We start from the raw sequence: 24,390 nt of genomic DNA on the forward strand, positions 1-24,390 counted from the left end.
GAGCCCCATTGACGGCACGACGGCTAAGTGAACTACACCCCGGATCCTCTAATTATTCAGCTAAGGGCACCCCATTCTACCCTCATGGTTGCACTGTTTTCCCGGGCGGTCATCCATAGAACAGGTCCTTACGGAGAGGCACTCGAGAAACCGCTCGAGTCCCCTTGATGACCACAAGTACAACATCATAATAAGAGAAGGGAAAACAGCGTATCATAGATAATCTCATCATGTTCATTGATTAGAGTTAAGCAATAGCATAAAGCTAAACAGTAATAATCCAACCCAAATAGGTGAACAAGGACATGGATAACAAAAGCTAGTCAATCCTTAGGCATAAATGTGTAAAGCGGGAGGTGAATTAAATAATGAATAGGACATAGATAGGTCAAAGGACACTTGCCTCCACCAACCGACTGCTGCTCAGGGGCTTCTCCTGCGAGCTCCTCGGGCTCTTCGACCGGATCGTTCTCTATGCGATTGCAAGCATACATACATTCATCCATTCAAATTGGGAAACAAACAGTACATCATACAAGGGAACAAATAAAGTGAATATGCATTAAGTATGACATTCGATATCGCATCAGTTATGGTTAGAAAGAAACGGGAAAAGGTCTCGCGCGGGGGGGGGGGGGGGTTAAAGCTTATGCACTAATGATTAGTTACAATTGGTTCTAACAAAAGAATTCAGTTATATGCACTAATGGAAACCTAGTCGTTTTTAGTTGATCAACATTGGACTGGATAAACAATTAATTGTATGAATAGCTAGCATAACGAAATTCTAAATTAAGTTTCCTATTCCAATAACATGAACAATGATTAACCTACCTAAAATAAAATAAGTAACAGTAATGAAAGAGAATAAATAAAAAATAAAAAATAAAAAAAGAGGGGGGGGGGGTTGAACCGGCCTGGGCAGTGGCGGGGGCGGCCGAGCCGGCGGGGGGGGGGGGGGGGGGGGCGGCCGAGCTGGCGGGGCGGGGCAGGGGGCGGCCGAGCCGGCCATGGCGGCCGAGCCGGCGGGGGGGGGGGGGGGGGGGCAGGGGGCGGCGCAGGGGGCGGCCGAGCCGGCCATGGCGGCTGAGCGGGCGCGCAGGGGGGCGGCCGAGCCGGCCATGGCGGCCGAGCTGGGCGGCGGGCAGCCGGACCGGGGCGCAGGGGCGGCCGAGCGGCGAGGGGAAAGGGGAGGGGGAATGGGGGAGGGAGGAGAGGGGGAGGGGGGCCTCACCGGGGACGGGGACGGGGCGGCCGAGCGGGGCGGCCTAACGGCGACGGGGCAGGGGCGGCGGCTAGGGTGGCGAAGAGAGAAAATGAGAGGGAGGGAGAGGGATTGGGGGGTTTTGGGGAAAATAAAGGGAGGGGGGGGCGGCATGGGCCAATTGAGCCCAAAGGGGGCGCGGGGGGGGGGGGGGGGGGGTTGGGCTGGCCAAGGGCGGCCCAAGGCGCGGGAGAGAGAAAGAGGGAGGAGAGAGAGAAGGGGAAAAGAAAGAAAAGAAAAAGAAAAAAAAATAGAGAAAAGGTTTTTTCTCCTTTTCGAAATCCGACCTTCCTAGATGAATGCAACTTACATTTTTAAGCAATCGAAAGAATGCATGATTCGGCATGGTGCATCACACAAAATAAAGTAATTTAGGTTTTTTTCTTGACACGGGAATTCCAAGCCAAACCCCGCTATAACTTTGGAAAAGGTCAAGGTTTAGCGAGAGAACGAGAAAAGAAAAGAGTAACGCCTGAATTTGGTGAGAGAAAAGAAGAAAAAAATTCTACCCCCAAATTCAGGGCGTTACAGACACGCCAGCCATTCTTCAACCGTCACGCTCACCTCGCGAGGGAACCGGCGGGCAGCGGCTCCACGAGATCTGCGACGGCACGGCTCCATCGACGACCAGGTACTTCCCCAGTTCCCCTCCCCGTCTTTCCCCTTGGATCCGGCACCATCAGAGTAAACCACGCCAAGGGTGTCCAGGAGGAGCACGGCGGCGACGAACTCCTTCGCAAGCAGTCGAGCGGGTCACCATGCCGGAGGCTTTGCTCCCTCGCCGTCTCCTCCACGAATCCCCATCAATCGCCTCCATGGAGTCTGGTTTGTAGATCTAGGTGCGGTCCTTCATGTCTGAGTTGCAGTGGGACCTAGATCTACGATTCAACCAACTATGGCCTCTAATTCATGTTTCCCTTGCTCTAGCTGAAGTCGATTTTATTCGATTAGATGATGACCTGCTGCAGCCTATAGCAACGTCTGTTGTGGCTGTGTTCTAAAACACTAGTTCGTTTATTGCATTCCATTTTGCTTGCTATGTCCTGTGGTTTAATAATCATGAAACCTTGTCTACTTGCTTGCAGTTCTGAAGTTTTGGAGTTGTTTAAGAAACAAAAAAATGTTTAACAAATGATACGCTTATTATTTCAGGATGGACAACCAGTTCAACTCCGAAGAGTGGTCGCTCCCTGTAGCCTCAGCCATGATGGAACTTGAGAAGGTATGTTTCCTTTTTTATTTTAGGTTACGCTTACCATTCTTTTTCTGCTTGATTAATCGAAGTTTAATTTATTTCAGTACAACCTTACCGGTGCATTTACTGGATCAATGCATAACATGGGTGTACCAATTCAGCCTGTGAACCTTGCTATTAATGCAGCATCTCGTCATCATCCCACTGAGGACCCAGAGGTTCAAGAAGTCGACAAGAGTCAAGTCTCAAACAACAAGGGAAAGAAGAAGGTTGCCCAACGAGGAAAGTCATTCACCAAGGAGGAAGATAGAGCAATTTGCTCAGCGTTTTTGCATGTTAGCACAGATCCTATTGTAGGTAAGTTGTGGCCCATGACTTAAGTACTCCACATTTTCAATTTTCAAACCCTTATATGAGACATGCTACTTCATGTTACGACTACAGGAACTAACCAATCTGCAGCTGGGTATTATACAAGAATGCATCGACACTTCATGGAGAACATTGGAGTGGGTAGTAATAGGACTAAGGTTTCCATAGAAAATCGGTGGACCACAATTCAGAAGGCCGTCAATAAATTTTGTGGTTTCTTTGCTGCAATTGAAAGAAGGAATGAAAGCGGCAAGAATGAGCAGGACAGGGTACACCATTTTATACATGACTCCAACTTTTACACATTTTTGTAATGTTGATTTTTGCAGCAATGATTTTTTTTGCTTTGGACAGATTAATGATGCCATTCGGATGTATGAGGGAACCGGGCCATGGCAATTCCATCACTGTTGGGTGATTCTTCGAGGAGAGCCGAAGTGGCATGAGAAGATGGCGGAGAGTAACACGAGTCAAAAAGTTAACCAAAAGCATTCCCTTAATGACTCTGAAATAGAAATAAATTCTATGCACACCAATAGTTAACCAAAAGCTACCAACAGAAGCTTACTACCGGCCTTGTCTGTTTGCAAAAGGTCCTGCATTGTTGCCGTAGAGATGCCAAATGTGTTCCATGAGGTCTTTTTGCAATCTGTTAGACACGACCTTGTCACGAATTTTGGTATACGATGTAATCAGCTGAGAAATTTCTGGCACATCTCTATTTTGAGAAATTGGAGGGTCTGAAGACCTCTCAAACTCATGGTGATCACTGTACAAATTTCTTTCGTCTTCAATCACCATGTTATGTAGAATAACACATGCATGCATGATGTTGTTTAGATCACTTTGGCTCCACAGCCTAGCAGGGTTATAAATTATCCTGAATTTGGACCGAAGCACCCCAAAAGCTCGTTCAACATCCTTCCTTGCTGACTCTTGTGTCTGTGCATATATTCTTTCCTTTAGACTAACTGGCTCACTATATGTTTTTACCAATGTAGCCCAATCAGGATATATTCCGTCAGCAAGATAATAACCCATGTTATACTTGGTTCCATTAACATGGAACTCAGTTTGTGGTCTCTGTCCAGCAGCAAGGTCATCAAAAATAGGAGACCTGTGGAGCACATTGATGTCGTTATGGGAGCCAGGCAATCCAAAAAAATGCATGCCATATGTGTAGGTCTTGCGTAGCAACAGCCTCCAAGATTATGGTTGGTTTGCCTTTGCGCCCCCTGTACTGACCTTGCCATGAGGTCGGGCAATTAGACCATTCCCAATGCATACAATCAATACTGCCAATCATCCCAGGAAAACCTCGAGCCTCATTGACTTGTAAAATGGTTTCAAGCTCACTTGTTGTCGGTGGCCGCAAATGTTCAGACTCATAAACAGAAATGATGGTTCTCACAAATTGCTTCACAGTCTCTAAAACTGTTGACTCGGCCATGCGATACGTGTCGTCAAATGAATCAGCTGGACTTCCATATGAAAGCATCCTCATAGACACAAGGCATTTATGAATGGGATGGAAACCCTTATGCCCGGAAGCATTCGCACGTTGAAGAAAATAAGAATTCTTCTCGGTAATCTTGTGGACCATGTCGAGGAATAAAGACTTCCTCATTCTAAATCTATGCATGAGAAAACAATATGTTAGCAATTACTTTATAGAATTTTTACATATTGACAAGGGCAGCAGCAAAGGGTTGCATACCGTCGCCGAAAGTTCTCTTCGCTGTACAAAGGATCATCAACAAAGTAATCTCTCATGATTTGTGCAAAAACTGCTTCTCTATCGCGACGCATAAATTTATGTCCTGGAATCGAACCACCTCTCCTACGTTTAGAAGGTTCCAAAGCCGCGATGATCGAAGCTACCATGCAGTGTTCATCTTTCTTCCGTTTATTCTGCCTAAGATGCGAGTCTTTCAGGCAGGACCAAGCTGTCATTTTCGAGAAGTCTGAACAACACAGATTACACATACAATTTTATTATGGAGATAATACAAATGCTTTTGTGAAATCTGCGAGGATTGAGCAAATAATACAAAAAATTGTGTTCAAAGTTTATAATTATCCAGGGATAATACAAATGCAGGGATAATACAAAAGCATTTCCATCCGCTGCATTTTACCAGTCATTCTTCAGCTCTGCATCGAGGTCGCCTTCCCCTCCTCTAGTTGTCCCCAGAAACCGTGTCCCCTACTCTCTCTCTCTATCTCTATCTCTCTTCTCCCCTCGATCAACAGCAACAGCGGCGGTCAGAAGCTTCCGTCGCGACAACTCCAGACCTGCTGGTCTTCCCCTCTCCTAGTCGGCGCGAATCCGATTGCTGGAGTAGTGGAGTTGAAGGCTGTACGACGAGCTGTGGGCTAGAGGCTGTGAATATCTTCTTTCACTGCCGAGGCACTGTGTCGTGTTGCGGATGCGTGGGTGGGAGACGGCAACAGCCGCGAGGAAGACGAAGGGACGCGATTTTGGGTGTGTCCAAGCGAGGGAAAACAGGATGTCTTGGAGATTTGGCGGGAGAGCAAGTTGGGCCAACGGTCACAGCCATTTTAGCTGCTTTGTTGTAAACAGCAAGTCTGTTATGGGCCAGGTAAAATGCAGGGATGGAAATGGCTGGGCAATATGGCTGTCCATTGTTGGAGTTAGCCTAAGGCGTTGAAGGCTTGATAGGAATAGAACGAATCCGCGCACGGTCAGAGTGCAGCTGACGAGTGCAGAAATAATATTTTATATGACCATATAAATGAACTATCAAACACGGTCTTAGATTTGCTCAAGTTTACATCATATGCTCGGGCTCAGACAGCTCAATTAGAGCATCTTCATTAGTTACTAAAAAGAAGTTCCCTAAAATCTAATTTAGTAAATTGTTAAATATATATTGCAAATAAAACAACCCTAGCCTCTAGTAGTCTCAGTTCCTAGGTTGTTACATATTTTAAAATCATGGTAATTCGATTGTAAATTCATTAATTTTATAGCTTAAATCATTTAAAGTGCATCAATTGTATATGAGTGCAAACTCGATAGCAGACAATTAATTTTACAGTGTTATTGATGAGTGAAATGAGGTATTACGAGTGCAAAACAACTTCCCAAGTTTGGAGAGTAGATAGAAATACGTAAGAAGTTAGTAAATTTGGAGATCTCCTTAACTATTGGAGCATGATTTTTAGTTACTAACACCGTAAATTAAATTTAGGGACTTTTTCTAGAAATCTGGTGTTGTAAGCATCGCCTTCAATTTTTTAATATAAATCGGCAGGAGCAATGTTATGACATATTGTCATGTAAAAAGAAGCAATAAGTTTTAGAACGTTGTATTATTATTGTTATTACATGGTTGAAACCTTACTCTCAGTGCTATTTGCTCACATCTCTAGTTAACATCAAAACTTGCACTAGTGAAGTCGATGCGAAGAAATGGCGGTTGTGTTCCTTCCAAATGTTTCAAGCCATCTAAATGGGGGAAAATCCATAAGTGTTCTTCATGATTTGCAATTATGGTTCTACAACGACTATGCACACCCATGTTCAATAGTAAGGTCCTCTGAAATGGCCAAAGTGCAAACTAAGGCGATAAATTTTTTATATTCTCATGTTGTATCTTGTTTTTGCGACACATTTGTGCAAAAAAAGAACATAAAAGGCAAGTGCAAGAAAAAAAGGTGCACAATACAAAAAAATCAGAAGTACTCGTATCCATTGTGTCCTTTATGCTTTAGATACATGACTTGCGTGTTTAAACTAGTTCTATAAACACTATTGATATGTGCACCTCTGTGATTGTTTTTCCTTCCAACTTGTTCCCCTTGTTGTACTTAGATCCTTGTTACCTTCTTTGTGTCTTCCTCCAATTGTTCTAATACATTCTCTAGGCCAGCAGCTAGGAGGGGTACTTTGGATACTTATTTAGCATTGCTATATGATAGTGATTTATGTGCCACAAATATATGTTTAGTGAGTCTTCTCAAAGCTCCACCTTCCTCTGCAGAACATGTACTCCTTTGCAATTATACCCACACTCGTTAGGCTGTCACATTGGCTACTGTTTGCCAGCTGTAGTGCTGGTAAGAACCTTGTAAGCGTGGGGTAAGACGCTATCACACCCGGGTTTTAGTGGTCCAAAACCCGGGCGCAAAATAATCACCAGGTGTGCTGGGACCAAGTCTCACGCATATGATGAATCATGGCACATGATCGAATGTCACATTTTTACTATATAATAGGAGTTCTATACAAAATAAATAATTACATTATAAGGAGACAAAGGTCCAGCAACCAAAAGTTGACTGGGAGACGACGACCTAGACCTCTCACGAACACATCGCAGTATCCTCCATGCACCTCATCCTGTGGTACCTGTTCTTGACCTGAGGGGGGTGTGAGACAGCAAGAGTGAGCTCACATACGTTCATAGCTCAACAAGTTGTGGGGAATAATATGCATGAACTCGCCAAAGGTGGGAGCTCATGTGAAGTGTAAGGCTTACCAAAGAGGAGGGTTAGAGCTGAGCATTGCTTTTAAAGTTGGTCAAAATTTTATTAGCAATTACTAAGTATAAGTAAATAACATCCCAATTAAGTAGTAGAACAAAAGTAATAACAACACCCGCAATGCAATGCATATGACAAATTGAATTTAGTTCCATAAATTAATTATGTGAGGGTCCGAGCTGCTCATGACCGTGAGCACGACTAGTATACCAGTTTTACACTCTGCAGAGTTTGCGCATCTTTACCCACAAGTCATGTTACCCATCTGCCATGGGGTTGTACGGGCCCCATACAACTCTACCAAGGAAGCGAGGCAGGGTAACACTACGAGGCCTTTACAAAGTTCCACTAGCTTCAAAAAACCCGCTACAGTTTATAGGAAGCTCCAATGCAGGGATCCCTCGCCTGACCGCCAACGCAGCAAAATCAATCCAAGGACCTCCCTACACTGACCACTCCCCTACTACCCTTGCCCCTTTCGGGTAAGGTAGTCATCCACTAGCTTTCCTAGTTAATCAGCCAAGGGCATCCCATACTACCCTTGTGGTAGCACTGTTTTCCCGGGTGGTCGCTCCATGTTCTAATTAACATAATGATCTTATCATGAACAGTAAATAACAACTGATAACAAAAGTATGAATAATATGTATCTCAATGCCTAAATCCACATATAGCACTAGCAAGTACTACCCAAAAAAGTTCAGTGGTAAACAAGGCATAAAGATAGTCAAACTAGGATAACCTATTGGGTCCCATCAAAATTAACCTATGCAGATCATTATGATTAATCAGAACATGAGTGGGTAAAAAGAAGTGATCAAGGGCACAACTTGCCTGGCACTTGAGATTCCAGGTACCAACTTGCTTTTCAGATGACTCATAACCTCGCGCTAGTCGTAGCAATACAAACAAACATGGTATAGGAAAAAATAACATCACACCAAACATGTAAACAAAATACATAATAATAATCTACACATTAAAATAAGATTCTAGGAACATGAATCATTAATTTTGGAGTTATAGATTTTAAGTTATGAATTTCCAAAGGTTTTATGTATTTAATGCAAGATTAACTAAGAAATAAATTTTATTACTGTTTTCATGCTAAAACAGAGACACCAGGTGATAAACAATATTAATACAAAGTTATTGAAACTAGAATGGATCAATTTGGAGTTAGAATGAATTAAACAAGTTTATGGATTTATTTTTATACTAAAAACCTATTTTCTTTATTAAATTCTGAATTTCCTAGGGGTTCTGGACTGGGCACAATATGTCTTAAGAGATCAGGGGCCTAAATCACAATTTCCGTAAGACTTAGTATTCCCACAGTGTGGACTGTGGGTTATTTCGAGAAAACTGCGGGGGTCTATTTTAGGAAATGGCCACCGAAGGGATATCATAGGATCTGAGCCGTCCGATCACACACCGACGGGTTAGATTAGAATCCAACCCCCACGAATCGATACACGACCACAGACGTCCGATCAGCGCTCGATGATCAGGATTTAATTACTCACGATCTAATCTCTCCCCTGCAATTCCGATCTAACGGCTCTGATCACGTTAAACGAATGGGTACGCGATGTTCTAATCGGAGCCCTCCATCTATGGATCGACGACCAGGAGCCACCCACATAGACCATGACGGCTCGAGGTGGCGCCGCCGGCTTCCATGGTGGCGCACCTCACCGGAGTTTCATTGCCAGACGCCCCAAGCGCCGAACAGCAATCCAAACGATGCTACATGTCCTAAAAACCGAGGCGAATCGCTTGAGGGGAAACTCACCGGTGGAGGTGTTGCATAGGAGTCGGACGTCGACGGTTAGAGGATTCGCGGTGGCGCTGGAACTTCGGCGACAAATTCACACCCACCCGACCACAAAACTTGCGTGGTGACACCACGGACACCGACAGGGTGTAGAGGCGAAGCTCTCCGAATGGCTTGGGGTAGCCCAACGTCGGCGGTCGCGAGCTTCAGCGACGGCGGAAAATTGTGGCAATGGCGGGTCTGTCTTGCTTCTCCTACGACACGATTAGCTCTAGGTTTGGGATGTCGTGGTGACGGCTCTATTTATTCACCGAGGCGAGCGGATTCCGGCCAGAAGACCGGAACAATCTACCAAATGCACGCGTAAACCGCGGACGCCGTTGCCGCAACGAATCTGGTGCCAGGTTGAAGACGCCTGACGCCAGGGTCCCACTGGCAGAGACACAAAGGGAGGCACGCGGATGTGGACCGAAGATGACAAGGTAGAACCACCAGTCACTACTAGAAATATGCTTATTTAAGACATACATCTTAAGACAAATATCAGTGCATTTTATAGAAGCGTCTTTTATCATATGGTGCTGAGTAAGGTAAGACGGTTTGTTGGACATCCGTCTTTAATGAAGAAGGTTTTTGAGACAGATATATGGTTGGAAATGTCTTATATCTAAGTTATTAAAACTCCACCCCTTTTGGGCGCCCGTCCGCACTCGGCGGCCTCCGCGCCATCCGTCTCGTGACGCGTGGCGGCGCTGCGTCCGCCCCGGACCCGAAACTTTTCTTCAATAGAGTTATCTGTTCCGCGTTCCTCTCTCTTCCGAGCTAACCCTCACACGTCGTCCCTTCTGCCACTCTGCCCACCGGAGACGCCACCGAACCTAGAGCGCGTCGTCCGTGGCCGAGGTCTCCCGCGCGCCTGCGCCGGAGCGCGTCTGTCCTGCTTGCTGGTCGACGCGGGAAGGAGCTCCATGCGGCGCAGATCTACTTCGTGCTCCCCGCCGAGATGCAGCGCCGCCGCCTCACGCGCGCCATGGTCACTGCGTCCATGGTCATGGCCAGCTCGACGCTCGTCAAGGCCGCCGCGGTCGCCCAGCCATCCTCGCCCTTTCACCATCGCCGGCGCGGCGTGGTGGCGCCGCTCGTGTTCCCGGTCTCGAGGAGGAGTACGCGGCAATAGACCTGGTCTCGCCCGTCGCGGCGAAGCCTGCGGTGGTGCCGCATCTGTAACGGAGGGTGGCGTACCAAGAGGCAGGTTGAGGAACTCACCGAGGAGGCGCTCCCGGTCTCGAGGAGGAGTATGCCGTTCTGTCTCCTTCCCTTTCCGTCCGTCTCGTCGACCCCCTCTCCCAAGGGCGGCTGCGGCAAGGACCGCTGCGCCTTCAGCCACGCCACGAGGGCGTCTTCCTCCTCCTCTGGTCCTCCTCTATAGCGTCGGCACTGGTTTTGGGGAATTTTTTTTCCAGGCTTTGCTTTATGGTGTTGCATGGGCTTCGTGGGTATGTATCCAATCAAATTTACTGAAGTCATCAACTGATTTATATTTTCGTTAACGAACCTCAGCTAATTGATGCTCTAAGAAAAAAAAATATCGCATCTTGATGGATTTACCACTTGGTGGTACAGTTACAGAAGCTTTGTCCATTTATCTGCTACTATATCATGCAGGTTCCATATTTTAGCTCTTCATTGGGTATCATCTATGTTCTGGCCAAACCAGCAGTAAGTGAATCCTACAGATTTGTCAAATCTGCACTATGACTTCAAGTTTTCACAGTTAAAAAAATATCTTTAAGGTGGCAGTGTCCAAAAAAAATTCAGAAAGAATATGCCTTTTATATTTGAGTACATTCCAGTGGTATTCATAAACTTGTTGACATGCAAAATATGGAATTCTGCAGATATATGCGATAATTTCTGGTGAAGTACTGTCAACTGACCAGGTACATATACAAACCTGACCTCCCCTGCGTTTATTTAGTGATTCGAACTTCAAAACTTTTATCCTAAGTTACTAACCATATGCACTGTTTGTGTCATTTACAGGGAAAAGCGCAAGGTTTTATTGCAACCGTGCAGTCTGTAGCTATATTGTTGGCACCACAATTTATGAGTCCACTGACCTGTAAGAACTTGACTTTCTGGTATCGAATTCAAAACTTTTCATATATTTCTGTGCAACATGCACAATGTTTTCTATCGGAAGTTTCTTATCTCTCGTCATTTCATCCTCTGTTTCAGCTTACTTCATTTCAGAGGAAGTGCCCTTCGACTGCAAAGGTTTCAGCTTTATTGTGGCGAGTTTCTTCTTGGTCAGTCCTCTTCCTCTCACGGTCATTTCAGAGGAAGCGCCCTTCGACTGCAGGGATTTGCCATTGGTTCAGCTGCTCTTGTGTCTCTGGCGCTTTTTGGTGCCTTCATCAGCAGAGCTGGAGTGAAGGTTGTCCATGTCCTCTCCCCCAAGGTTTTCATTGGTTTGATTGTTGGAGCCATGCTTCCCTATTGGTTCTCTGCCATGACCATGAAGAGTGTTGGAAGTGTCACCCTAAAGATGGTGGAGGAGGTCCGCAGACAGTTCAACACCATTCCTGGGTTGATGGAGGGAACTGCCAAGCCTGACTATGCAACCTGTGTGAAGATCTCCACTGATGCTTCCATCAAGGAGATGATTCCTCCTGGTGCTCTGGTCATGCTCACTCCCCTCATTGTTGGAACCCTCTTCGGTGTTGAGACTCTCTCTGGTGTTCTTGCTGGTGCCCTGGTTTCTGCAGGTGCATGCTTTGCCTTCTTGTGCACTTCAATGTGTTTGCTTGTTCTAGGATTTGTGAATTTCTGCTTAACAGATTGCCATCTTTGCTCCCAACACCGGTGGTGCATGGGACAATGCTAAGAAGTACATTGAGGTCAATGTTCTGAAAAACTCTTGTCGAACGCCATGTCTTACCATCTATGGGCAGTGCTAACTTTGTCCTCAACATCATTCTTTCCTTGTTTCAGGCTGGTGCCAGCGAGCATGCCAGGACCCTCGGCCCCAAGGGATCTGACTGCCACAAGGCTGCTGTGATAGGTGACACCATTGGTGACCCCCTGAAGGACACCTTGGGCCCGTCCCTCAACATCCTGATCAAGCTTATGGCGGTGGAGTCCCTTGTGTTTGCCCCCTTCTTCGCCACCCACAGCGGCCTGTTGTTCAAGTACCTGTAAGGGCCACAACATCTTGAATAACTCCTGCCAAATCGCCAGTTCATGTGTATTGTGCGCTAGCCGCCTAGCTGCACTGCTGTTTTTTGGGTCTCATTGTTCGTATTTTCTCCTTCCCCGATACTTATGTATATATGCCTCATACAGTGCCCGATAGGGCGCTGTCTTTTTCTAGTTGATTTAATACAGTTTGATTTTGAAAATCGTCTCAAATAAATATACCTTTTGAGGCATTAAGTTTACAAGAAGTGTCTTTTATTTTGGTTAGTATATTAGACACTTCTGTATATGAAACCATCTCAAATAAAGATATTATTAGAGTCATCTAGACTATACAAATTGTCTTAGATGTTAGTGAGTATACTAGAAACTTGTAAACATAAACCGTCTCGTATGATATTTCTGATAAGACATATTGTGACACACATCACCTCCAAATACTAGAACGCTAGTGATATTTGTTCTCTCAAATAAAGCTTTACCTGTTATATTATATAATACTTTCGTAAGAAGAGCTGTTAGTGGCTGGAGTGAATAGAATTTGGTTGGTCGGTGCCTCCAAGTTGTTTGGTCTGCCGTTCAAATGCCTTATTATTCTGCGAGCTGTTTTAAGACTGGGCCTCAATTTTTTTCCCCAGGCAGAAAGTGCTACTGCCGCTCTCAACTGTAGCGGTGTGGTACTGAGATCCTTGTCATGTGCGTGCATGTCTGCCATAGTGTCTGCCATTTGCTGCATTATTCGCATCTGGGCTGAAATTGTTGGATCAACACCGACTGGTGGAGGATTTGGAGGATTCATCTCTGCTTGTTGTTGTTGTCTGAGCACCCTCCAGTTATATGGATTGGCAGGTAGATCAATTCCACCACCCTTCCAGGTATTGACCATCTGAGTTAGAAGCATATGGTAAGATAGTTTTGCAAGGGAATCATTTGGTAGGCAGAATGAATGAGCTAATAGTTGGTTATGTACTGAAGATTCTTTGGCAGGGCTTGACCTGATGTTTTATGTCAAGACTGGGGTAACTAGTTGTATGAGGTGAATGTCCAAAGGTAAGATAGAATCTGTCAAGATGAGATAGATACGAAATACTAGGTTCATTTTAATGGGGATAATCTAGATTGTCTAGTTATTTTATAAATACTATCCTTTATGCCTAGATGTATATGCAGATGTAATTGTGGACATTGATCCACAACCCATCACAATGAATAAAAGATCCAAATTAGACAAATATCATAAGGACAAGCATTCAAGCATATAGATATTTATATAAAAAATAGTTTGTTTTTGTTCCTAAGAGTAGGTCTCCTATTCCTAAAAGTCACTTTAGGTACATGATTTCAAAGTGTGAAATCCACATTAGTCTTTACAAAGAAAAGATAAATAATCAGAGTAAAGCAACAGTGGATGAGAAATGATTAAGTAAAGTTTAGAAAGAATCAGAGTAGCAAAGGTAAGTAGATAATGGTTATCCAGTTCTATCTAGGTTTCGTCCTACAGTCAACATTGCTCTGATACTACTTCTGTCACACCCGGGTTTTAGTGGTCCAAAACCCGGGCACGAAATAATCACCGGGTGTGCTGGGACCAAGTCTCACACATATGATGAATCATGGCACAGGATCCAATGTCACATTTTTACTATATAATAGGAGTTCTATACAAAATAAATAATTACATTATAAGGAGACAAAGGTCCAGCAACCCAAAGTTGACTAGGAGACGATGACCTAGACCTCTCATGAACACATCGCAGCATCCTCCATGCACCTCATCCTGTGGTACCTATTCTTGACATGAGGGGTGTATGAGACAACAAGAGTGAGCTCACATATGTTCATGAATTTCCTAGGTGATAAACAATATTAATACAAAAATATTTAAACTGGAATGGATCAATTTGGAGTTAGAATGAATTAAATATGAATTAAACAATTTTATGGATTTATTTTTATACTAAAAACCTATTTTCTTTATTAAATTCTGAATTTCCTAGGGGTTCTGGACTCGGCACAATATTTCTTAAGAGATCAGGGGCCTAAATCACAATTTCCCTAAGACTCAGTATTCCCACAGTGTGGACTGCGGGTTATTTCGAGAAAACCGCGGGGTCTATTTTAGGAAAACGGCCACCGAAGGGGTATCATAGGATCTGAGCCGCCCGATCACACACCGACGGGTTAGATTAGAATCCAACCCCCACGAATCGGTACGCGACCACGGGCGTCCGATCAGCGTTCGACGATCAGGATTTAATTACTCACGATCTAATCTCTCCCCTGCGATTCTGATCTAACGGCTCTGATCACGTTAAACGAATGGGTATGCGATGTTCTAATCGGAGCCCTCCATCTATGGATCGACGTCCAGGAGCCACCCACATCCGACCACGATGGCCCGAGGCGGCGCCGCCGGCTTCCATGGTGGTGCACCTCACCGGAGTTTCATTGCCAGACGCCCCAAGCGCCAAACAGCAATCCAAACGATGCTACGTGTCCTAAAAACCAAGGCGAATCGCTTGAGGGTAAACTCACCGGTGGAGGTGTTGCACAAGAGCCGGACGTCGACGGTTAGAGGATTCACGGCGGCGCTGGAACTTCGGCGACAAATTCACACCCACCCGGCCACAAAACTTGCGTGGCGAGACGACGGACACCGACAGGGTGTAGATGCGAAGCTCTCCGAATGGCTTGGGGTAGCCCGACGTCGGCGGTCGCGAGCTTCAGCGGCGGCGGAAAACTGCGGCAATGGCGGGTCTGTCTTGCTTCTCCTACAACACGATTAGCTCTAGGTTTGGGGTGTCATGGTGACAACTCTATTTATTCACCGAGGCGAGCGGATTCCGGCTAGAAGACCGAAACAATCTGCCAAATCCGCGCGGAAACCGCAGACGCCGTCGCCATAGCGAATCTGGTGCCAGGTTGAAGACGCCTGACGCCAAGGTCCCACTGGCAGAGACACAAGGGGAGGCGTGCGAATGTGGACCAAAGATGACAAGGCAGACCCACCAGTCAGTGAGTAACTCCAAACGCTGGCGCGACTGGCGTTGTGGGCTCCACTCGTCGGTGCCCCAGGACTGGGCTGAAGGCGCAGTAACCGTGTCTGCGGAACGGGACCCAGGCGTCAGTGAGGGGTGGAGGGTTCAGGCACAGAGGAGGGGGAATGGGCCAGAAGGGAAGAAAAGAGAAACGGCCCATGCAGGTTTGTTTTTTTCTTTTCTATTTTCAATTAAATTCTCAAATCCCTATTCCAAATTCAAACCTGTTCAACTTTGAATTTCAAACAAAATCCTAATGTGGACATAAATCCTATCTTCATCTTTATTATTATTATTATTATTTATCTTCCCCTCACCATTTAATTCGAAAAGAATTAAATGATTATCATAATTATCTTTATCAACCCTTTTCAAATCCATGTTTGATCTTCAAATTTCCAAGTGTCCAAATCAATGATAATGTGAATATATTTTATATTGTTTATAATGTTATTATTTATTCTTTTCCTTGTTATTTATTCATGGGAGGAATAAATGGTTTTAAAAATCCTTTCTCATTTTTTTCATTCTCTAATTCCCAAAGCATTATAATACTATATTTGTTTATTTATCATATTATTTTTTTCTACTAATTTTGGGTCTTACAGACGCCTTGTGTTCCACCGCCACCCTTAAGAGTAGTTGTAGGGTTCACGCCTTTTTATTGCCTTTGTTTCTGTTTTGTACTAACAATGACAGGAACATCCCATATATATGGAGCTCCACGACATGATGGGATCTATGTGTGATGCATTCAACATGAACACTAAAAGGTTGAAGAGAGTTTTAGGACTTGTTAAATAGATGTACACGATGGTGACTCGTCTACCTGTCACACCCAATTTTGGAAGACAACCCGAATAAGAATCATGTACGTGCCATGATCAGAACTCACGTACACGGCGATTACATAAATGACTCAGCATAGCACAATGCTTCGAATAATAGTAAAGAGTAAGTAACAATATTAAATACTAGAGTCATTTACATCATTTATATCAAAATGCATATAATAGAAATGTAGCCAACATAAATAAACCCACATGCAGCTGATTGAGGGAGGTCGCTAGCCTAATCCTCAAAATCGTCGAAGTCCTGGAACTCCTGGAGATTTGCCATGTTGTCTTCTTCTTCTTTACCTGAGCATAGGTTGCACCAAAGGCAACCTGGTGTTTGTGAAAGCAAGGGTGAGTACACATCAACGTACTTAGCAAATGTCCCATTTGGCTGAGGTGGATTAGCTTTATGTTGAGTTAGGCTGAAAGCAGGTTGCTTTTACTTTGTCAAGTTTTATTCTTTAATATGAGCAAAGTTTTATCGGTAATCCCAAGTTATCATCCCAAAGAGTACCTAAAGCGTCCCGATCCTTTGGGACTCAAATGTGATACAATTACTAGTCCCAGGAGGCTAGTAACCACATTCATTACTTCAAATAGTTACAGAGTCTGAGTAAAGTTATTACAATACCGGGGGATACAAGCCCGAGAGTGAGCCGAAAATCATAAAGCACAGTGGAAAATAAATTAGCCCAGGCCACAGGCAGAACTGGGTGAAGACACAGCCCCTTCAATCAAGCATAGCAGAAAAGAAGTCTTCAGCTGCTGAAAAACATAAATAAATCTGGGTGAATACACTAGGTATTCCGCAAGCCCACCCGGCTCCCGTAAAGAGAAAGTGACCTATATTGTACATGCTTCATATGGTGGAGTTGAAGTCACTCATACTTTTTCAGAGAAAGGTAATACTCGTTGTTTAAGGTTTTCCCAAGACAATAGAAATGACACTTGCTTGACCACCACTGAGCTTCCCGCTCCCGTGGTACTACTTTCTTTCCAGAAACACACACCCATTTCCCTGTTCCCGGTTGTAGTAGAAACACTAATTGTCATACCATACCAGACTCGTCCATACCAGTGGACACGGACTATTCGAATAGGTTTAGACTCTACGCAGAGGGGTACACTTTACCCACTAGTCCGGCTCTGCGATCTCATGGCCAATGAGATCCGAATCCGAAACTCTTTCCTTCCTTGCACGTCCTAACCTTAACGGTTATACCGGAAGGAGTCAGGCCACCGCCATGTCCAAACCGGACAAATCATTCCCCCTCCTTATCCTCCCGGTGCTCCCCAGCCTTCATAACCCTGGGGTTGGATCGTACGAGTTCAGATCGAGTGGCTGCCCACACAGCCTCGAGTGGTTGTACTTTTTATGAGTACATGTAATCAAAGATGACAAACCGGTCCTTATACGAGAGGACAATCCTTCTGCTCACGCCTAAACCAGCTGAGCCATCACCTTAGGCCCTCCCCTAAACCAGGGAGTCCCTGATCATCCTACTCACCAGGTGATGAGGGTGAATACCCTTCATCGCACACTTTTTGGAAAACATGTTACTTGCACCCTTTTACTTATCCCATATCTTGCAATCAAAGGTGATTGTTAATGCGGGCTCTCTCATGCTCACCATGCAATTCGATTCCCATCCCATATTCCAGGCTTAGGAAGTGGTAGAGAGAAATAGGTAAATACTGCAACAAGGGAAGGATGGACTTGCCTTCGTCGAAGCTTTCCTAGCACAAGAGGTTTATCTCGGAGGGGTCGGGTTCTTGCCCTTCTTCCGGAGCTATAAATTCCGGAGGATCGGATCCCTCTTCCGCTAATCAAACACAGATAATAACAATACATCAATCATGGTGACTTTAGTGGGGTGTGCCATTTCTTATATCTCATTATTTTGGTGCCCTATAATTTATTTGGACTATTTTTGGTACATAAAATATTAGCATGTAATTCAATATGAGAAAATGGGAAAAGAAAAGAGAAAAATAAAAAGAAAAGGAATTTCCTGCCTTGCTGGGCCGAAGGGGGGGATTTCGACCCACTTGGGCGCGAGCGCGGTCGCGCTTACGGCCCGGCTGGCCCAGCAGCCAGGGGGAGACGGCGGGGGACGGCGCCGTGGCGCGGGGCCCACACGCCAACGAGGGGGGGGGGGTTAACGGCGTGGACGGCCACGGAAGGAGAGGGGGGGTTCGACCGGAGTCCGGCCGACGGCGAAATCCCGCGGCGGTTCTCCACCGTTGGTCCGGTTCTACGGCGGGGAGGCGGTGGCGAGGCACGGGCGGGTGCAGGGGATCACGGGGTTGGGGTTAATTTGACCGGCGGGGGCCTATGGCGGCCGGTCCGCGACATGGTGGCGGGTGTCCACGGCGGCGAGGTCGCCGGTGCCGCAGTTGGGTGCAATAGGGGGCGGGGAGGTGTGCCTCGTGACCGTGATCGTGTGGCGGAGCTCAAGCACTAGTTTAATTTGACCAAAACTCACTTGGGAGGGAAGAGCAGGGCTCACCGGAGCGACGGGGAGTGCGGCGGCGCTAGCTCGATTGGCTCGGGGGAAAGCGGAGGAGATGGCCGGAGCTGATGTGGAGGGAACGGGGCTCGGGCGGGTCCTTATATAGGCGCCCGGGAGAGGGAGAGGGATGGAGGGGACAGTGAGCACCGACGAGCTCGCCATGATGGCGGGAATGGCGCTAACGTCGATTGAGACGGCTCGGGTAGGCGGGGGGGGGGGGGGGGGGGTGAGGGGACGGGTCGGGTACAGTGGCGGGGTGGTCGCTGAGGTCGGGCGTGCCTTAATGGCGAGGCGACGGGGCGAGAGGGGCTCGGCGGCGGACGCGCCGGTGAGGCATGGGCGAGAACGACGAAGCTGACAGGTGGGCCCAAGCTGCCAGGGAGAGGGAGCAGCGCGAGAGGGAGGGAGGCGAGTCGCTGACGGGTGGGGCCAAGCTGTCAGCGGGGCGCGCGGCGCGCGGAGCTGGGCCGCCTGGGCCGGGGAGAGGGGAAGGGGAAAGCGCGGGCGCGGCGCGGGTTGGGCTAAATTGTAATACTCAAATTTGTATACAAAGAATATAGAGAGGTCTCCTCATTTTATGTGCCTTATGTGCATCATGAAAAGAGCACACATAAAAAAATATATTATTAAGAGTGAGTAAATTTAACCAATGACACTAAAATAAAGTAAAGTGCATCATATTGGAGTTTTGTTTGTGCATTAAATAAAATAATAAGGATAATGATAATAAAATAATAATTCTAAAAGTTGGATTAAACCCTAAAATGAAAGTAGGGTTTTAAAAATAAGAAAGAGGTGATATAAATAATATATATCATTATATTCCTCAAATTGGTGCTTTTCATTTCGCAATGTGATTTGAGATTAAATTGCACAAATTCACATTTAAATTCAAACTCAAACTAAACTTAGAAAAGAAAAAAAGAGAAGGAAAAAAAGATAAAAGCTTCATGGGCCTCGAGACTTCAATTCGGCCCAGCAGTCAAACCCACCCGCGCGGCCCACGCATGGTCTTTCTCACGCTCACGCGCGCGCTGACCTGCGGGTCCCGCTCGCAGCCTCTCTGACCCGCGCGCTCGCCTGGTGCTCGGTCACTGACATCGTAGCCCTGCACGTCAGACGCGTTATCTTCTTCCCTCCGCACGGTCCGCTCGGGGCATGCGGGTGTACCGAGTCCATGGCTGAGCTCCAGTCCCGCGTATCCGAAGCCGATTATACCGGGGAGAATCTCTGCCGTGCGGGGCCCACGGTCAGGGTGGTCTTCGACCCCGTCTGTTGCGACATGCGCGCCGTCTTCTCCGGGGTTGACTTCAACAGAAATGGCGAGAATCTCGCCCGGATCCTCATCCTTTCGCCGTGTGCTTGGGGGAAGGTGGATTCCCCATGCGGGGGGGGGGGGGGGGCATAAAACCCGCCGCGACCTCTTGCCTCGCCTCTCGGGTCCCCTAGTCGAGCCATCATCTTCTCCCATCACGCACGGCAACGCGCCGCCGCGACTCGTGAGGCTACCAATTGCCAAATCCGACTGTCCGCCGTTGATACCGCCCTTAGAACCACCTTGTGTGCGCGGTGTGGGTCTCGGGAGAGTTCTGTTGGAGCGCTGCGAACGGAGCTCGACTGAGGTGTACGGTACTCGTCGCCGGATTCGCGCCTCTGTCGCAGACCCGTGGTTCACCGTGGATCGACCTCGTGGCCGCCTGAACACTTGGTAAGTTGCTCTGCCGTCATGCGCCTAGCCGTCTAGTCCATGCTGTGCGGGTTAGTCTTCTGTTTCATGCACTAAATCGTAGGATAGCCCGACTCCGGCGATGCTCCGCCGCAGCCTGGTGGGCGGCGCCGCCGTCGCTGTACGGTGTTTGAGAAGGAGTGCGCGCGTGCCGCCATGTCCGTTGGATTGGTTCCGTGCGGCTGAGATTAGATCACATCTTACCCCTTCGCTGCGTTGATCCGAGCCGTTGATCCCGTATTGTGCGCATCAGATTAGATCCGGGTTCTTTTATATCGTGACCGTTAAACTTTAATCGGGCGGTCACGGGAGTGGGTGGTTGAGCGATGTGCGGGATCTATTTGTGGCCCTCGGATCAGATCTGAACGGCCCAGAATTGAGCTTACCCCTTCGCCGAGCCAAAACTGCAAAATAGCCCCTCGGTTTCATTAAAATAAATCCGCCGTCCATAGTAACTATGCGCTGTGTCTCGGGTTTCTTGTCCCGAGCCCCCTGCATTCTCTGAAAATTGAGGCCCAGTCCAGAGACCAATAAAAATAGAAAATTAAGTATATAAAATGATTTTTAATACAAAAATAATACTAGAAACTTGTATAATTCGTATATAATTCATTTTATCTCCAAATTGAGTCATTCCAGTTGCAATAATTTTGTATTAATATTTTATACCAACTAGTAATACTGTTTAGCCGTGAAACTTGAATTAAAATTATTCATTTGGATTAATCTATTCTAAGCACTAAATAATTTCCGAAATTCATAACTCGGTAACCGCAACTCCGAATTTAATGGTTCTTGTTTCTACGATCTCGTAACGTCGCGTAGATTATTTTATGCAGTTTGATCTTATGTTTGATTTAATGTTAAATTTGCCTATACATGTTTGTTTGTATTGGTACGTTTAGCAGTGAGGACACGTATCACCTGAAGAGCAAGTTGGTACCTGGAATCTCAAGTCCCAGGCAAGTTGTGCCCTTGATCACTTCTTTTACCCACTCATGTTCTAATTAATCATAATGATCTGCATAGGTTAATTTTGATGGGACCTAATAGGTTACCCTAGTTTGTCTATCTTTATGCCTTGTTCACCACTGAACTTTTTGGGTAGTACTGGCTAGTGCTATATGTGGTTTTGGGCATTGAGATACACATTATTCATGATTATACTTTTGTTATCCGTTGTTATTTACTGTTCATGTCAAGATCATTAATGTTAATTGGAACATAGAGCTTAACTTGAGAAACACGTGCCACCACAAGGGTTTATGGACGCCCTTGGCTGATTAATTAGGAAAGCTAGTGGAGGACTACCTTACCCGAAAGGGGCAAGGGCAGTAGGGGATTGGTCAGTGTAGGGAGGTCCTTGCTTGATTTTGCTGCGATGGCGGTCAGGCAAGAACCCTGCATTGGAGCTTCCTATAAACTGTAGCGGGTTTTCTGAAGCTAGTGGAACTTTGTAAAGGCCTCGTAGTGTTACCCTGCCTCGCCTCCTCGGTAGAGGTGTATGGGAAGTCGTGATCCCTTGGCAGATGGGTAACATGACTTGTGGGTAAAGGGTACCACCTCTGCAGAGTGTAAAACTGGTATACTAGCCGAGCTCACGGTCATGAGCAGCTCAGGACTCTCTGATGATTAACTTATGGAACTAAATTCAATTTGTCATATGCATTGCATCGCAGGTGATGTTGTTACTTTTGTTCTACTACTTAATTGGGTTGGTATTTACTTATACTTAGTAATTGCTAATAAAATTTTGACCAACTTTAAAAGCAATGCTCAGCTCTAACCATCCTCTTTGGTAAGCCTTACACTTCACGTGAGCTCCCACCTTTGGCGAGTTCATGCACATTATTCCCCACAACTTGTTGAGCGATGAACATATGTGAGCTCACTCTTGCTGTCTCACACCCCCCACAGGTCAAGAACAGGTACCGCAGGATGAGGCGCATGGAGGATGCTGTGACGAGTTCGTGAGAGGTCTAGGTCGTCGTCTCCCAGTCAACTTTGGGTTGCTGGACCGTTGTCTCCTTATAATGTAATTACTTATTTATTTTGTATAGAACTCCTGTTAAATAGTAAAGATGTGACATTCGATCCTGTGCCATGATTCATCATATGTGTGAGACTTGGTCCCAGCACACCTGGTGATTATGTTTGCGCCCGGGTTTTGGACCCCTAAAATCCGGGTGTGACACAAATACGGCCCAGCCGAGGAGGGGGGGAGGTTTTCCTTTTTCTTTTCTTTTTCTGATTTCTAATTCCTTTCTTTTCCTTTTTCTATTTTGTTTCTTTTTGTTTCTTTTTCCTTTGAATCAAAAATTCTCTAAATGATCTTGAGTGATAAATATAGTCTATGCGAGGTGCTCTTATTATTTCAAGTGTATGCACATGATGAGGTGTTCTAAGGGTAGAGTTAAGGGAGAAAATAAAATAAGGGGGGGGGGGTTAGGAGGTTAGGGTTTCAAACCTTGGGTTGGGATTTTTGGGTTGTTACAAACCTACCCCACTTAAAGGAATCTCGCCCTCGAGATTTAGACTGGATTAGAGAAAAGATAAGGGTATTCCCTCCTCAAGGAGTCCTCACTCTCCCAGGTAGCTTCCTCTTCTCCTTCTTTGCTCCACTGAATTTTACAGAGCTTCACCTCTGAGGTGCGGGTCTTTCTGACTGCTGAATCAAGAATATTCACTGGCTTCTCATGATACTGAAGGTCTTTCTGAATCTGCACGGCCTCTTCTTCGATGTGACTTTCTGGTGCTTGTAGGCATTTGCGGAGCTGGGATACGTGAAACACATTGTGGATGTCGGACATGGATTCCGGTAATTCAAGACGGTATGCTGCGGGTCCTACCCTGCCAATGATGGGATAGGGACCGACGAATCGCGGTGCTAGCTTCCCTTTTACTTGGAACCTCCTGACACCATGCATTGGAGAAACCTTGAGGTAGACGAAGTCTCCTTCCTCAAATCTGAGTTCCCTCCGCCTGTTGTCCGCATAAGTCTTCTGCCGACTCTGAGCTTCAAGTAACCTTCTGCGGATCAGAGCAACTTTCTCTTCCGCCTCCTTGACAAAGGCAGGTCCTTCTAGTGCTTTTTCCCCTACGTTGGACCACATGAGAGGGGTCTGGCATTTCTGTCCATACAATGCTTCGAACGGTGACATCTTGATGCTGGTCTGATAGCTGTTGTTGTATGAGAATTCTGCGTAGGGTAGACTGGATTCCCAACTTCTATCAAATGCTAGCACACATGCTCTTAATAGATCCTCGAGGACTTTGTTGACTCTTTCTGTCTGCCCATCTGTCTGAGGGTGATAAGCGGTACTGAAATCTAGCTTGGTGCCCATAGCTTTTTGAAGGCTTGTCCAGAATTTGGATGTGAACTGGGTTCCCCTATCTGACACTATCTTCCTTGGGATGCCATGGAGTCTGACTATCTCCTTGAGATAAATCCGGGCAAGGGTGGCTCCTCCAAAGGTAGTTTTCACTGGGATGAAATGGGCTACCTTGGTGAGGCGATCTATTATTACCCAGATGGAATCATTCCCTTTTTGCGTCTGGGGTAGTCCGGTTACGAAGTCCATGCCTATTTCTTCCCACTTCCATTCAGGTATCGGGAGGGGTTGCAATAGGCCTGCAAGTTTTTGGTGCTCGGCCTTCGTTCGTTGGCAGATGTCACACCGGGCCACATACTGAGCTATTTCTTTCTTCATCCCTCTCCACCAGTATCTGGTTTTGAGGTCTAGGTACATCTTGGTAGTCCCTGGGTGGATGGAGTAGGCTGAGTTGTGAGCTTCTTCGAGCAGGACCTCTCGTGCTTCCCCTTTTGGTACACACAGACGATTTTTGAACCAAAGGGCTCCTTGTTCATCTGTCCTGAGGTCCGGAAGTTGTTCCTTGCGGGCCCTTTCCACAAGTTTTGCTGTCTCTGGGTCTAGGCGTTGAGATTTGCATATGAGGTCTTC

The 24,390-nt window shown here is 46.3% G+C and overlaps 1 protein-coding gene and 2 pseudogenes across 3 annotated transcripts; all 3 read left to right on the plus strand.

Moving 5' to 3' along the window:
* The first annotated feature begins 1,801 nt into the window (after nt 1-1,801).
* LOC103643330 (uncharacterized) lies at nt 1,802-10,546 on the plus strand. Its single transcript, XM_023300926.2, has 6 exons — nt 1,802-1,895; nt 2,417-2,486; nt 2,564-2,816; nt 2,904-3,100; nt 10,097-10,267; nt 10,370-10,546. Exons 2-6 carry the CDS (start codon nt 2,418-2,420, stop codon nt 10,544-10,546), a joined length of 867 nt encoding a protein of 288 aa, XP_023156694.1. The 5' UTR covers nt 1,802-1,895; nt 2,417.
* A 21-nt stretch (nt 10,547-10,567) lies between these two features.
* On the plus strand, nt 10,568-11,460 carry LOC109943746 (LOC100272739-like pseudogene; annotated as a pseudogene). Its single transcript, NR_163464.1, has 5 exons — nt 10,568-10,613; nt 10,783-10,836; nt 11,016-11,057; nt 11,161-11,239; nt 11,356-11,460. The product of NR_163464.1 is annotated as a protein-like pseudogene (transcript).
* On the plus strand, nt 11,368-12,318 carry LOC103645310 (pyrophosphate-energized vacuolar membrane proton pump pseudogene; annotated as a pseudogene). Its single transcript, NR_163465.1, has 3 exons — nt 11,368-11,887; nt 11,958-12,017; nt 12,112-12,318. The product of NR_163465.1 is annotated as a pyrophosphate-energized vacuolar membrane proton pump pseudogene (transcript).
* Nucleotides 12,319-24,390: the final 12,072 nt, after the last annotated feature.

This window comes from Zea mays, chromosome 1 (assembly GCF_902167145.1).
Source record: "Zea mays cultivar B73 chromosome 1, Zm-B73-REFERENCE-NAM-5.0, whole genome shotgun sequence".
Taxonomy (NCBI): Eukaryota; Viridiplantae; Streptophyta; class Magnoliopsida; order Poales; family Poaceae; genus Zea; species Zea mays.